General features: G+C 38.6%; 1 protein-coding gene across 1 annotated transcript in view; it reads right to left on the minus strand.

The window, feature by feature from the left end:
- Positions 1-2,044: 2,044 nt before the first annotated feature.
- Positions 2,045-15,655, minus strand: part of LOC123459466 — a 70,442-nt gene continuing 56,831 nt past the window's right edge. The window contains exons 33-40 of the mRNA XM_045146087.1: positions 14,759-14,826; positions 14,276-14,300; positions 12,429-12,493; positions 11,461-11,485; positions 6,716-6,787; positions 5,671-5,738; positions 4,991-5,015; positions 2,045-2,187 (exon numbers count right to left, since the gene is read on the minus strand). Coding sequence (XP_045002022.1) covers positions 2,045-2,187; positions 4,991-5,015; positions 5,671-5,738; positions 6,716-6,787; positions 11,461-11,485; positions 12,429-12,493; positions 14,276-14,300; positions 14,759-14,826 — 491 coding nt within the window. The remainder of the gene's footprint in view (positions 2,188-4,990; positions 5,016-5,670; positions 5,739-6,715; positions 6,788-11,460; positions 11,486-12,428; positions 12,494-14,275; positions 14,301-14,758; positions 14,827-15,655) is intronic.

Raw genomic sequence — 15,655 nt, forward strand, 5'->3', positions numbered from 1 at the left:
CTTAACCACTAAACCAGCCCAGGAATCCTTAAGTCTTTGTGGATGGCCAGGTAGGTCCACCATGACACTCAGGAAATAGGATAAACAGGGTGCAGAAAGTACTGGGTAAGAGGTAATCAGGAGAAGAGTGCTTGCAGGGTATGATCAGAGCTGGGTCCAGGTCAATGCAGGACACATTGCTCAGAAACAACATCCCTGGTTTACACATAGCAGATTCAACACATGAAACCTATAAATAAAGACTATGAAAAGGGGACCTAACCTACGGGAACAATGAGAAGATATAGGATAGGCACACACACATTCTGATGAATAAAGACTCTGACCCTACTGCTCAGGTGCCAGGGTAGATACTTGGGGCAGAGGAGGACTTCCTAAGTTATAAACCAGTACCACTAGAACAGATGAGACAGGATAGAACTTTCCCAAAAGTGGAACACATAGGAGTTCCAGAGAATTCAGAGAACAGACAGAACCAAAATCAGACCTGACAAGGTCATGGAGAAAGCTCAGGCAGGGATATGTGTGGGAAGCTAGACACCAAAATTGATAAAAAGGAAGTGGTGATACATGAGGGTCCAGACATTTCAGCCCTGGGAACATGAGTAGTAATTTGGGAAAATCCAAAGCCCACCTTCTGGCACCTTGGATGCTCATCCAATAATTTTTGAAAAGGAAGCCAAAAATGAACCTAGGAGACCAAATCCCTTCTCAATGATAAGCTGAGAGGTACAAAAGATGAATGCCAAGCCTCTAACCTCCTTTTCCTGGTATAACCTGCAGATCAGCACAGTGAGAGCTGGAGAGGATGATAATGAACTCAAGTCCTTTTTACTATACTCCTCAGGATATTCAGCTAATGCAGTGAACCCAGACTAACTACTCACTCAACCCCTTTAGAACTGGATACAGAAAGAAGAGAGGAAGATTAAGGTGCTGCTAACAAGTCCTCAAGGGACAGAGGAAGAGGATCTGCTTCTTCATGGGCCCACACAATAATACCTTATCTCCAGGTTCATGTCAGTGCCATATGAGAGCTGTGAGCCACTGCATTCCCTGTATCAGAGGTCAAAGCCTAAAACTCAACACATGTCATGGGCACAGTTACTGAGAAGAAATACCAAAGGCTTGGAGATTTTCCAATAGCAGGAGCAGGAAGAATATGTCTTTTGGAAACAACCATTTTTAAATAGTAGGCAAACAAGGATATCCTCATCTTGCAGACAGCACTATCCCAATGCTGTGTCTGAAAAGGTAAAAGCATAAGGCTTTGGTATATATTTCCTTGTGCTTACTGATGACTTTTAGATACTCTCTGTCTCCTGAGTGGAAGGCATAATGTGATGACTCCTGAAACTTTCTCTCATTGGATCTGATTAAGAACATGATTCCTTATATTCATCTTCTCTCTAGACACTTACACCACTTATGAAATTCTGTTGATCTACATTATTGACTTCTATAAGAAAGTAAGGAGAGACAGTGGATTACTAAGTCTTGCCAACACCAGATGAGGAAACACTGGCTCACTGAACATCAACCTCAGTTTAAAACTGACTGTACAGTATTCATGGAAGAATAATTTCATCTCATTGACATCCCACACCTAACCCTCATTGCCAACAGGAACATAGGTCAGGGATCTTGGCACTAAAAAAGTAAGATACTTCTTAAAATATGACAAATTTAGAATACATACCAGGCTTCGATGTGGTAGAGCCCTGCACAGATAGCAAAAGAAACATGATGAGAATCAGGACATCCCACTCAATTTATATATAGGTTTGGATTTCTTTTGCTAACTTAGGGGAATAGTGGGTTCACTCAATGGCCATATACTTAAAAAGCTGTGACAAAAGAAAACACTACAAAGGGAGGATGCTGTTCATGCACAGTGTACTCAATACTATTTACCCAGCAAGTACACAATCGTTAGTATGAGAAGCAAAATCGCTCTAGAGGAAATCCTTCTACCATTTACTTATAAGAATGGGGTGACATTAATTGTCCTAGAGACCCAAAATTGTTTATAGGAGAGTTCAATTCACCTCCAAACCACCCAGTAATGTATGTCTGCCCAAGAATTATTCACATTGACTGAAAAAGAGGTCTCTATTTCTATAGAAGACAAAGAACAGTGCTTTACATCATGCTGTGGTTCCTCTGTTGGTTGTGCTGATGACACACCTAGGATGAAAAAGAACATGTCAGTATGCTGGTAACTGATGGTTATGGATTGCTTGGGGAACTTTATCTATGTGGACAAGGCTACAGGGAGGTGGATGTTTAGTAAGTGGACTAAGCTTCTGGTGGGCTCTACTCATGGCTAGAACAGTAGAGGAAAGGAGCAGGAAGGAATGACACATAGAAACCTTGGCATTACAGTTATAGGAATTATAAATGATACACTCTACTCCCAGTGAACTTAATTGGGTGACACATGATTGTGATCCCAGCAACCAAAAAAGTGAAGCCAGAAGGGTTTGAGGCCAATCATAGTGAATTTCATGAATCCCTGGTCTACAGAAATCCCTGTCTCACAACTAAAACAAATAATGAAGGTTTGATGACCAATACTGCACAATGACATTAATGGAAGACTCCTGTCTTTCTTCCCTCATGTTTGGAAAACCAGCTGAATTGTTAAGGTCTTCATGACATTTCCAAGGCCATTGCAATATGTTTGGATCCAGAATAATGGTGTATATGCTATTTTTTTAAAAAAATAGAATACCTAAGTTGTTACAATGCCAGTTTTGGAGGGTGAAATGGTCTCCATGATAGGAAATGAATTATACCTGTCACTAGAGGTTTGCTACATGATCCTCAAATATAGAATTTTCAAGTGAAAGTACAACCATTAGATAGCAGCCCACAATTTCCAATGTCATGTTGTCTTTATGAACTGTAATCACACTACTTTGTTTCCCTGTGATCAGAATAGTCAGTGGATATTGTGTCATGGTCTGTAAAGCATATCACTGAGATTTCTTGCTTGAATCCCACCATCCAGTTCACAGAACCTTCTGTGTATGCTATGTGATGTTAAGAGACCTGATTTACAACAGTTAGCACAAGGAGAAAAATAACAATTTAAATTGTCATATGAAGAAACACTAAAATCTTTAGGTCTAACAAACAGAGTTTTCCTATTTATCTCTAGGAAATCCATAAATTGCTAATCTTCACAGATGTGAGTTTGTGTGACATATGTTCATGCTGACTTGTCAACTGTGTAAATAAGCATCTCTAGATCATTTATATGGTTTACACAAAAGGACACACAGAACAGTAACCACACCACTTGCTAATAAAAAGGGGCAGATGAAGAAGCAGGTCAGGAGGAATGGGTCCCAGGGGGATCCTGTGTGCTCAGCTTTGCCCTCCCTGTAGATTTCCTAAGTGATTACTAACTGCATTTGGCACTTGGCCCACAGAATGTGGTTATTTCTTTCTAATTGTATAATACTATGTTTCCTTGTAGAAGAAGTGTGGAAAGAACATCAAGCCATAAGAGTGGAAGTAAGTTTTTATATTTATGCTTAGAGTCTACAGTATGGGGGCATAACATGTTCAGGGTATACAAGGCCTTAATTATCTACTATGAACCAGTGACACTCTGGTCATTTCTTTTGCTCATTTGGAAGTTAATGAAAAAAAAAATCATGTGGTCATTACAAGGAAAAACCCCATCAGACCTGCCTACATTACTATTGTATTGCAACATTCTATATAATTCACATGGCACTTAAAACAAATTATTTTTCAGGGCCCTAGAACTAATACTGGGAAACTCTCCTTTGTGTTAACTGGTGATCCTAAGTTAATGAACATAAAAAGGTTACAAAAGTACTGACAATCCTAACGAAGATAATTCCAACTTTCCTTCAATTCTTTACTCTCCATGTCCTGTGTTTCTGTTGAGTTAGTGGCTACAGAGACCACAGTAGAGAGCCACAACAACATGTGCATGTGGGCACCGGCATGAGTTGGGTCCTGGTGCTCTTAACCCAGAAGCATAAGAGACTCAGAATAAGTGTGGCAGCAAGGCAGACAACCAACTTTCAGTTCTTGTTTATTCCTCCAAGGCAAATATTTGAGCATTTTGTTACCTTAAGGTTAAATTACCAAGTGCACAAAATTACCTAACTAATTTTGTTTGTGGCCAGTTTTCAAGACATGTCCTAAGGATTTTCAGGGGTAACTCTTGTTGTCCTATCTATTGCTTTCACCACTGTATCTACGCACAATTTACACAGGTAATATTTGTGCTCATCACAGGAATGACAATGCCAAAGTCTGTATAAACACCTTCCTATAACTTGTATAGTTTATGTGGCAACTGAGGCAACTCTATGGATAGAGAAAATCTATGAACTAGAGCCTAGAGTCCTTCAGGAATACACAGGCACTATAGACTCACAGACCTAGGGCTATTGTCTCCATGACAAGGCATAAATGCAATTCAGAATCAGAGAGGAACAGATAGGTCCATGCATCTGGAGTCATGTTTCAACTTGTCTACATTCAAATATGAGGGCTCAGGTTCTGTATCAGGGGTGATATCAAACCAATTTCAAGCATAAGTGTACTGAGGACTGGATGAATAATTTACATAATGTTTATTTAATGTATGTTGGTCATAGAATTTGAAGGAGTGTGTTGAGGGCCATTGCATTTAAAACCCAATATCTTCTGAGAAAACCCAACCTTAGACATAATTATACATATACTCAAATTAAAATCACACAGATGCACTCAAGGCCCCAGCATTCTTCACATATACAAGCCCAATTAAACCTAATGTGGGTGCAACTGTTTCCAGACAGTTGACTATAACTTTTAAACTAGAAAGTGTTTTATTTTCTCCAAAACATCCTGAATCCATGAAGCATCCAGAAAATGAAAATTACAGTCACTCATCAAAGAGAATTCAGTAAGTATTCCAAACATCTAGTTTTCCTTTGCCAAGGAATTCTAGAATACTTACCAGTGGGATTTTCAGCAGCATCTGTCTGCAATAATAGAAGCAATGACATTATAAGAACTAAATCTTGGGATTTATGGGCACATGATATTATTTCTCTTCCTTATATTGAAGACATACAAGAAGCATTGAAAAAGTGAAGGGCTTATAAAACAAGGATAAGACACAGCATTGGGAACCCATGATCTTTGTGCAGAGAACATATCTCTATCTCTCTTTATGTCATGAATTCAAACTACTTCAACAAGGAGAAGATACCACTTCCAAGCATGAGGAGGCCTAGTGTACAGTGTGTGTAACCTGATGCTGCCATTTTCAAAGGTCCTTTCACATAACAGAACTGTTGGAATTGATTATTCTACTGTTCTAGTAAATAGAATCAGCTATCTTTGGGTGTCTATTTTTTTATTTGCTTGTTTTTTGTTTTTCATTTTTCGAGGTAGGGTCTCACCTGATCAGCTCAGGCTGATCTGCAATTCTCTGTGTAGTCTCACAGTGGGCTCAAACTCTGAATGATCCTTATACCTCTGCCTCCTGAGTGCTGAGATTAAAGGCGAGAGCTACCACACCTGGCTATCTTTGAGTATCTATAATGCTCAATGTCATCTTTTTTTATTCCATCTTCAACTAAAAATAGGAAATTAAGCAACTTTGATTTTTCAGGCAAGGGCATGCCATTTTACCTTTTCACGTATTTCAAATGGGGTTTCTTTGCCTATATATGCCACATCCAGAGAGCTGTCTGCTGTATCTAGGAACACAACAGAGTAACTGTTAGACATTGGTGCTATGGCTCATGCTTTATTTAGAATACACTTGGAGTTTACTGGCTGTGCAATAAAACTTAGATTGATTGACTACTCCAACAGTCTCATCATTGTAATCAGACACTAAATAAGAAGCAGGAAAGAAATGAGAAATTATCCCTTGGCATTCTGCTAATTGCAAAGAATGAAAACAGGAAAATACTGTAATGTCCTATCTCTCATAATGATAACTTTTGAGCCTCAGTGGGTGGTGTTCTAAAGCCAAGAAACAATGTAAGTTGTAATTCATGCTATGCAGTATCTAATCACAAACACTTTAGGATATTGTCACAAAGACTGTGATCTAACAGTATTTGAAGAATGTGATGACATCTGTGAACAAGAAAACATAAGGACTGCCAAAAATTCTTTTTTTTTTTTTTTTTTTTTTTTTTTGGTTTTCTGAGGTAGGGTCTCACTGTAGCCCAGGCTGACCTGGAATTCACTCTGTAGTCTCAGGCCAAAAATTCTTCCTTCAACAATACATCATAGGCATTTTGGGATCCTGGAAAACAACCAATACTTACACTGCAGGAAGCATTATTTATGATCAAGATGCTTGATGGCATCGTAACCTCTCCTGCACCATCCTCCACTCTCTAGGTCTAGAGGTGGACTAGACAGTAACAGTCCCATCATGAAGAAAATGCAAAACTTGAAGCCATGTGCAAGAGACAACTGGAAGGTACTCCTTCACAGCTACTTTCCAGAACTGTCATTTCTAGATCTGACTGACAGATGTCTCCCCCTAACTGTATATGTGTGGAAGGTTTCACAGCTACTGCAAAGCAATACATCAACAACAAAAATTCCCATGCAAGTGACCAGTACAATTCCACCACATGAATTTATTGTATCAGAACAATATGAGACTTAAGTAGAAATAGGAAAGAGATGAATTTGACTCTTCCAAAACACTTACCAAAAGAAGGAAACAGTGTCAAGTGACAGCCAAAGAAGTGAGGAATTGAAAAAGCTCTGCGAATAGATTTACCTGAAGAAAGTAAGAATTTAGTATTAAGCATGGCAAGCAACAAAACAATATTGATATAGAAGTGTATAGAACCGAAATGCAAATTGAACAGGGTATAATAATTAGAATTTGAAAATTAAATAAGAGAATGGTGAGCTATAAAGTAATTCAAACATGAGAAGTTAAAGATGAGTCTGTCAACTTAGAAAATAAACATAATTAACACAAATGAAACCAGGCCATGGAGCTACAGTAACAAGTGTCACTGAAGCAAGACACATTTATTTTCCCACTGTCACATGGAACATAAGGCCAACACACTGCAGAGCCTTGACAGCCTTGGAACCAGGAGACCTTGAACATGCAGACACAGTGGCTATCACAGCTGACCCCAGACTATGTAAAGCATGGGAAGGCATAATGTAAAGAGTTTTACAGCCATAATTTGACGTGGATGAGATGTTCATACTTGAAGGACTTACTCCTTCAAGACTCACACGAGAGGGATGGAGAGATGGCTTAGCAGTTAAGCGCTTGCCTGTGAAGCCTAAGGACCCCGGTTCGAGGCTCGGCTCCCCAGGTCCCACGTTAGCCAGATGCACAAGGGGGTGCACATGTCTGGAGTTCGTTTGCAGAGGCTGGAAGCCTTGGCGTGCCCATTCTCTCTCTCCCTCTGTCTTTCTTTCTGTGTCTGTTGCTCTCAAATAAATAAATAAATAAAATTTAAAAAAAAGACTCACACGAGAAACAATCTGAGTAAGCCAATCTACTGAGCAAACTAAATCAATATTAATATTTCCCCCAAAAAGCACCAGATCCAAGTGATGTCCCTTTAGGGACATAAGAAAGATTTCTAAAACCAAATATAGTTGAACTATGGAATACAATGTCAGTAATGTAGCATATTTTTCCAGTAGAGATGAAGAGCTATATTCTCAGAAAAACTTTTTTGTTAAATCTTTTTTTGAATAATTGGTGTTTATTTATTTATTTGAGAGCAACAGGGATAGAAAGAGGGAGGGAGGGAGGGAAGGAGAGAGAGAGAGAGAAGAAGAAGAAGAAGAAGAAGAAGAAGAAGAAGGAGGAGGAGGAGGAGGAGGAGGAGGAGGAGGAGGAGGAGGAGGAGGAGGAGGAAGGGAGGGAGAGAGAGAATGGGCATGCCAGGGCCTCTAACCAATGCAAAGGAACTCCAGACACATGTGCCACCTTGTGCATCTGGCTAATATAGGTCCTGGGGAATTAATCCTCAAACCGGGGTTCTTGGCTTCACAGACAAACTTTTAACTCTAAGCCATCTCTCCAGCCCAGAAAATCTTTTTTTATGGACAGGAATCATGGTGCACACCTTTAATCCTAGCCCTTGGGAGGCAGAGGTAGGAGGATCATCATGATGTCAAGGCAAACCTGAAACTACATATTCAATTCCAGTTCAGCTGGGCTAGAATAAGACCCTCCATGGGGGGGGGGGGGGAAGCAAGGAAATCTTCCTAGGAATGCAAACACTAACTGTGGAGTTGGACTGTAAAGTGTCTCCCAGAGCTTCTTATGTTTGTGATTAAGCCTCGTATTTAATGCCCAGCTGGTGGAATCTTTGGGAGGTAAAGCCTTGCTGGGGGAGATTGAAACTACTGGGAGGACCTTGAAGATTTACTAGTCCAGCCCTCTTCATGTCCAGAGCTAGATGATTTTCTCTGCTCTTTTCGAGCTGGTATGACAGACGTGATATCCAGGGTCTGCTGTGTGATGCTTTCCTTGCCAAGATGAAACTTGCCCTCAAAACTGTAAGCTGATTTTTGTCAGGCATGCCCCCCTCCCCATGCCAGGAAGAAGCAGCTAATTCAAGACCAATGTAACTATAATCACCCAGTCTGTAATCAATCATGATTTCCTTGCAGAGGTAAATACTTGGACACCTTTCAGTTCATGTGCACTCATTAGGGAGGAAGGCAGAATCTTAACTATATATTGATTAGTAAAACAGAATAGCATGAAAAAGCAGAACTCTGATTTCCACTGAATGACATTGTGACAAAGTCAAAAGGGCTTCTGAGTAACATAGTAAAGATTGTTTATTGAAGCATAGTGGATGGGAATTTAACATAAATGATAATCTGGTTCCAGTTTTATGGAAGTCTGACTAGCTCAGCAATTGGGTAAATGTGCAGAATAATGATGTGAGCTAGATGTATTATATAGGTAGATATTAGCCTACCATTCAATGAGAAACAAAACTCACTTTTGTTGTTGAGGTAGGTTCTCAATGTAGTGCAAGCTGATCTGGAGATCAGTAGAAGCTCAGGATGCCCTGGAATTCACACTGATCCTCATACCTTAACCTCTCAAAGGCCGAGGTCAACAAAAATTAGGCTTTTACATGCATGTTTAAATTCTGGGTTGTTTTCTACTGATAAATTGTTAATTTGCACTTTTGCATCTTGAAATACACTATAAAACTCTTCCACTTTTACTTATGAAATACAGTAAAACACAGTCTACCAGAACTGCCCCAAAATCATTGTACCTAGAAAATTACTTCACTTTGTTCACACAGTGATTTATTATCAAAGCAAGAGAGTACTAGAAATATTTTGTCTTAGAAGGGTACTTGTACAGTTTATCTAGAATTTTTTTTCATCAGGGCCGAGACTGACAATGCATTCCTAATAGAGTTATGTCAGCATAATGGTAGGAAAACAGAAGAAAGTAATTATTCTGAGATTAAACATCTATTCTCATTACATGCTTCCTAGTGTAGACATCTCATCCTAAACCGGCTTTTGGCAGATCATGGTATTTAGTGTGTGCTTGACATCTGCATTATGAGGAGTGTAGGTCAGAGTGATCCTTATATTATATTCTCTGTGCTCTCTTCTACCTGATATGACAGGATGTGATACTGACTGTCTGCTGTGTGATGCTTTCCATTCCACAATGAAACTTCCCCTTAAAACTATAAGCTGCTATGTTATAATATAGGGAAAAGACCAGCATGACTGAGCTATGGGTATGTTTCTTTGTCAATATCCAAATACATATTAGAACCTCTATAAAGAATGAACATAGTTAAATTCATATGATCCTTTTGTTCTGATATTTGGACTATGACACTAAAAATTTCATAAAGCCTTTTTCTGTAAACATTATGATTCCAAACAATAAAAATGTAGATTATGATAACCTTGAAATTCTGATTCTTTTGCCTTTTCCTCCCAAGGTGTAGGATTACAGGAGTACTCAAACATATCTAGTTTTGTTAAGTACTAGGAAATGAATCCAGGAATTCCTGAATGCTGTATTCATGCAAACTATATTCTTAGTCTATGTGAACTCTTCTTACCAAGGTCCTCCAGAGCCAAGGTCTGCACACAGACACATCCTGATGTACAACACAGTCTGAAAAAATGATATCCAGCCACACTTTTCTATACTGTTGATAGAAATCCACTGAGTGGATTGGCACTGTTTACTTTCATTTACCCATCACCAGCTCACATTCTTAAGTGCACTACCAAAAGAATGATTGACCCTGCCTAGCAAGTGTTGACTGGCATAATGAGTGGATGTTATCAGTAAGCTTTGTTGCTCTTTGGGCTCCTAATAATGCTGGTCAATCGGCCTAAATACTTCAACAGTTCTAACCACAATGACACATGCCTAATAGATATCCACTATGACACACACACACACACACACACACACACAAAACACATTTTCATGTGGAGTGTTTCCTATTCTCAGAAGCTATGATCTCACCTGAAGAATGTTTTATTTTATATCATTCACTTATGAATGTCTGAACGTGAATACTATATCCACTTTTTTCTCTTCAGTTTAAAAAAATTTTTTTGTGGTATGGTCTTATTCTAGCTCATGCTGATCTGAAATTTACTATGCAGTCTCAGGCTAGCCTCAAGATCCTGGTGATCTCTCTACCTCTGCTCCCAGCCCTGAATGCTGGGATTATGTAAATATGCTGCCATGCTTGGCCTCTTTCATGACCACTCAGGCAATCATGATAGTACTTGGGATCTCTGAAATTGGAGTATCTCTGGTATGCATCGTAAAACTAGAGTATTCCTTCTGTAATGCTGAAAATAGAACCACATGTTTCCCACATGCAGGGTAAACTCTTTACCAACTGAGCTATATAACCAACTCTGAAAGCCCAGAACTTTCACAGTACCTACTGATGTCCCTGGTAGGATAAATAAAAGTGGAACTTTAAGAGCAATATTGGACCACATATTTGGGAAACTCTTGAGGATTTTGTACCCCACAGTTGGTAAGCCTGATCACTTGCCTCTTTATGATAGTTTATTCATCTCTGAAAGGATACATAGGGAAATAAATCTACCATACATGCTTTGATATGTTTTGAGCTAGTTAATGTGGATAAAGTCTGCATTTTGAATTTATTTATTTCTTGAGGAACTTCCCTTGGTATTAGGTTGGGTAATTGTGATTAAAATTCATGTTCTCAACCACAATAAAAACAACAAAATCTATATATGGGCAGACATTCATTCACAAAATTTTGATAGCAAATAATGGGAACTCCACTGAATCCAGAGGTTGTACTCTCAAACCTTGTTCCCTTCATAAGGCTGAGATCATAGTGGTGAACCCAACTAAAGACCAATATTTACACCATTCTTATTTAAAACGTTTTTCAGAGGGGGGTTTAGAATACATACGCAATCCTGTCTTCCATGATCCAATCTGTAATAGACAAAGGAAAAAATGTGAGTTCCAGATCAAGCTGTTTTATCTTAGCCCAGATTTTTTTCTTCTCCCAGTGACTTGGGAAAATGGGATACAGAACAGAAAAGCACAGTAAGTCCTGCACTGTTTTAGTCTCTTCTGTCTTGATGCCACAAGGCATGTGAAATTGCCTACTTTGTGAGAAAGCACACTTTTGACACTATGCTGTCTCAAAGTCCTACACTGTCTGCTGGGCTTTCATTGACAGTTCCTAACATACACAGCAACATGATAGAGAACCATAGAAATATCCTGTTCTTGAGTGAACTTCCTATATTCTAAAGGGGAGGGCCGGGTGTGTGTATGTCCCCATTGTCTAGAGGGTCCTAATGACTGAAAAGTATTATCAATACCACAATACTGGACATAGGAATCTTCCACCACACCAACCTCAGGGAACACCTATACTCTATTCCAACCATAGACATCCTCACAAGTACCAGAATAAGTTACTTAGACAAAACACACATGCTTTTTGAACCTTGCACAGTTAGTCTGTCCACATCTAAGTAGAAAAAACTAGCCAGGCATGGTGGCACATGCCTTTAACCCCAGCAAACTGGAGGCAGAGTTAGGAGGATTGCCATGAGTTCAAGGCCAACCAAAAAAAAAAACCCAAAAAAACCAAAAACAAAACCCTGAAATATTTAATCTAAATAGAAACACTTGCTCCAGCCAAAGGAATAGGCCAGAATATTCAGTGTGCCAATGGCACTGGCACTTGTGAACACTCTTCAAATCAGGAGTTGGTAAAATTCCATTTCCTTCCCTCCCTAGGCAAACACTCTACAACCTGTAGTGTACATTATTAACTTCATTCTTCAATAAGTTATATCGACCAAAAAATAAAGGAATCATGAAAGTATCCTTTCTAACTTTGCAAAAGATAAAGCTCTTTTACCTGTACAAAATGTGTCTGTGTATGTTTCATTGTGGAGGGAGTAATTTCATCCTCTTCTGAATCATCTAGAAGAACACACAGTAAATCTCAACTGATGGTGCACTTATTAATGAATCAGGGCTCTTTGCTTGATATGATGAAAGGTAAAGGGCTTAGTTACAGTAAGAGAATTCATGGGTGTTCCTGATTAATAACCATTGTTGGCTTCTGGCAGGAAATAAAAGACCATGAGAAACCTTAAGAGAATTGAGCAGCAGTATTTTTTTTTTTTTTACTCTCTAAGTAATAGTAGCATAACACAATGTGAAGCAACACTTTACTGATGGGATCAAGTCTTTGGAGCATGTTATGATTAAATGTCAGAGTACTATCACTTCTTCAGACTATCTTGATGGCCAGTAGAATTGCAGTAGTCTCTTCACATCTGTTAAGCCTGTTTTAATCTTCTGATATTCATGAATACAAATTCTGTATTTATCAGTTACTGCATAAGAATTTATCCTTGGTAAGATACACATTATACTAGGGAAAAGAAGTTAACGCTGGTCACATGCTATAATGATATATATATTAATCCTTTGTCATACAATAATAAATGATTTAAGAGAGGAAGATATTAGCATCCTTATGCTTTTATGAGAAGCAATATATGTCATGTTTTTGACATCAGGTCACATTCTAGCTCAGGCTAAACTGGCATTCACTATGTATTCCTACGCTGGCCACGAACTCACAGTGATTATCCACTTCTGCCTCCCAAGTGCTGGGAGTAATGGTATGTGCAACCATGCCAGATACATGTCATTTTATTCTCCTTCTGGTTTTGCTGTATTATGCCACTCATTTTTCTTAATTGGGACTATCTCTGTGTGGGCTAGAGCCAGTACAGTTAGCCATGGCTGAATGGGGATCTAGCCACTACAAAACAATTGTGCTTATTTGTCACCTTTATAAGGTCTTTAGTAAGCATCATTACAGCTTTCCTTTTTGGCTCGTGGTGAAAGTATCAAGTGTACTGAAATATTTCTCTAATTTCCATGTTTGGGAGGAGATTTTAAGACACAACCCCAGACATTACAGAGGTGGGTCATTTTGTCCTTTTTACTAATTCTGTCTACAAAGACCTGCAAATGACATAAAAAAATAGGGCATATTTGAGGTATTCACATTAATAACTATGCCATGGTCTGTGGAAACATCTTCCTAACACTTCTCTACTGTATGTGAAAATTGTGGCAAGCCTGTGTTGCTGGGTCTCATGTAAAAACTACAGACTAGTGTTCAACAGCAGTAAATAGGAATCCTAAACTCTGCCTTGGGGCTAGTGCCTCCATGACAAAGTCAAGGGAACAGCACTGGCACATGCCCCTGGATTCCTGATTTCAACTGTCTATACACAAACATGAGAGCTAACTTTCTGCATTTTGTCCTGAGGTGGCATTTGGAAACTGGTCAACCCCAAGTGTAATTGTACTGGGGACTGGATGACTTAATTTGTATAACTAAACTAAAGTAAAGTGTTTGCAGGTTCAGGGTACTTTATTTGTGAGTATGCAATACCTTTGGAAAACATAATGAACCACATGTATTCAAATTCATGCAAGATCCATACACTATGCATGATGGATCATGTAAGTAACTAGTGAGTACAACTGCTTGCCAGAAGTGCAGAAATCTTTAATCTAAGTTCTTACCTAAACAATCACCATCTTTTTCAAAGTACCCTTCACACTTTTCAACTCAAGAAACACAGATTCCCAGTATCCTTTAAAGAGTAGTTGGTAAGAATACAGCACATATCATATCATTTACAGTGTTTCTTCTTCAAGGAATTCTAGAATACTTACTGTTTTGACTTTCAACAGCAGCCATCTGCAATTAGAGAAGCAAAGGCATCGTAATATGTCATGAGACTTGTTGACACATGTTTCTCTTCCTAATGTTGACAACATACCAGAAACATTAACAAAGTCAAAGCTTTACAAACAATGGAAGGTACATCATTGGAAAGTCATGATCTTTTCTTGGGGGATGTATTTGTAAGGCTCTGTAGATCATGAATTATATAACACTGACCACAAGGAGTGACAATGCATGCACCCTAGCAGAGAACTAGTGTACCATATATTTCATGAGGCTGCCATTTGAAAATGACCTTTTGCACAAGACAACAGTTTGTAAGGGCCTATTCTTCTACCATTCCAGAAATGGAACATAATACTTGTAAATATCCATAATGCTCAGAGTCATGTTTTCACATCTAGGTTCAACTAAAATCGGAAATGAAGAAAGAAAAAAAAATTATTTCAGGCAAGGAAAGGTTGCCTTACCTTTTCTCTGGCCTCACTGTCGTCTTCTCTATTAGTGTGTGGCTGATCATAAATGGCATAGTCGTCAACTAGGAAGACAATAAAACTGTTAACCCCAAGCATGAGGCTCATGTTTTATTCAGAGAGTACTGTGTGTATGACTCTATTTGGAAGATTAGATTCAGTGGCTGCCACAGCAAAGAAGCAGCAAAGAAATTAGTAGCCTGGGACCTTCACATTCTGCTAATGTACAAATGACACAGTCTTAAAATAAGTCTACTGACCTATCATTCATGGTGGACCCTTTAAAAACCAGATAGATGATATTTTAAAACCATCACTCCTTCTGAGTTATAATGCATGCTAAGTGGAATCTAATACAATTTTTTTAAAATAGTCAAAATTTATTTTCAGAAGATTCTGAAATAGTATAAAAATAAACAACCATTTGTTTCAAGACTTGTATTTAAATACACATTTGTCTGAGGCACTGAAACATTCACGAACATAGCCTGAATTTCCAGGCTCAGTCAGCAGGTTCAACCAACTTAGTCTGTTTAGCAACATATGGTTAACATTTTTTAATGCAATCTTTCTGAATATTGACTATTTCTTAATCTTAAACCTTTTAGTATAAAATGTTAAATGTTTTCCTAAGCAATTTCCCTTTAATCAAATTGGATTTTCCTTTCTTTCTCTTCCTAAGGCACACATTTTTGTGTTTCTAATACAATTTTTAAAGAAATAACCTCAACATCTCATTGACAATGGTTCAAGAGAATTCAAAATAATATAGTTTATGGAGTGGCATCAATTACCCTGAAAACAGAGTGCCAAATTCTTCCCTCCAAAATGCATCTTAGGTACTTGAGTGTGCCTTCTTAACCAGGATCAGTGAGGGACAGAGGAACATGGATG

Source organism: Jaculus jaculus, chromosome 3 (genome assembly GCF_020740685.1).
Source record: "Jaculus jaculus isolate mJacJac1 chromosome 3, mJacJac1.mat.Y.cur, whole genome shotgun sequence".
Classification (NCBI taxonomy): domain Eukaryota; kingdom Metazoa; phylum Chordata; class Mammalia; order Rodentia; family Dipodidae; genus Jaculus; species Jaculus jaculus.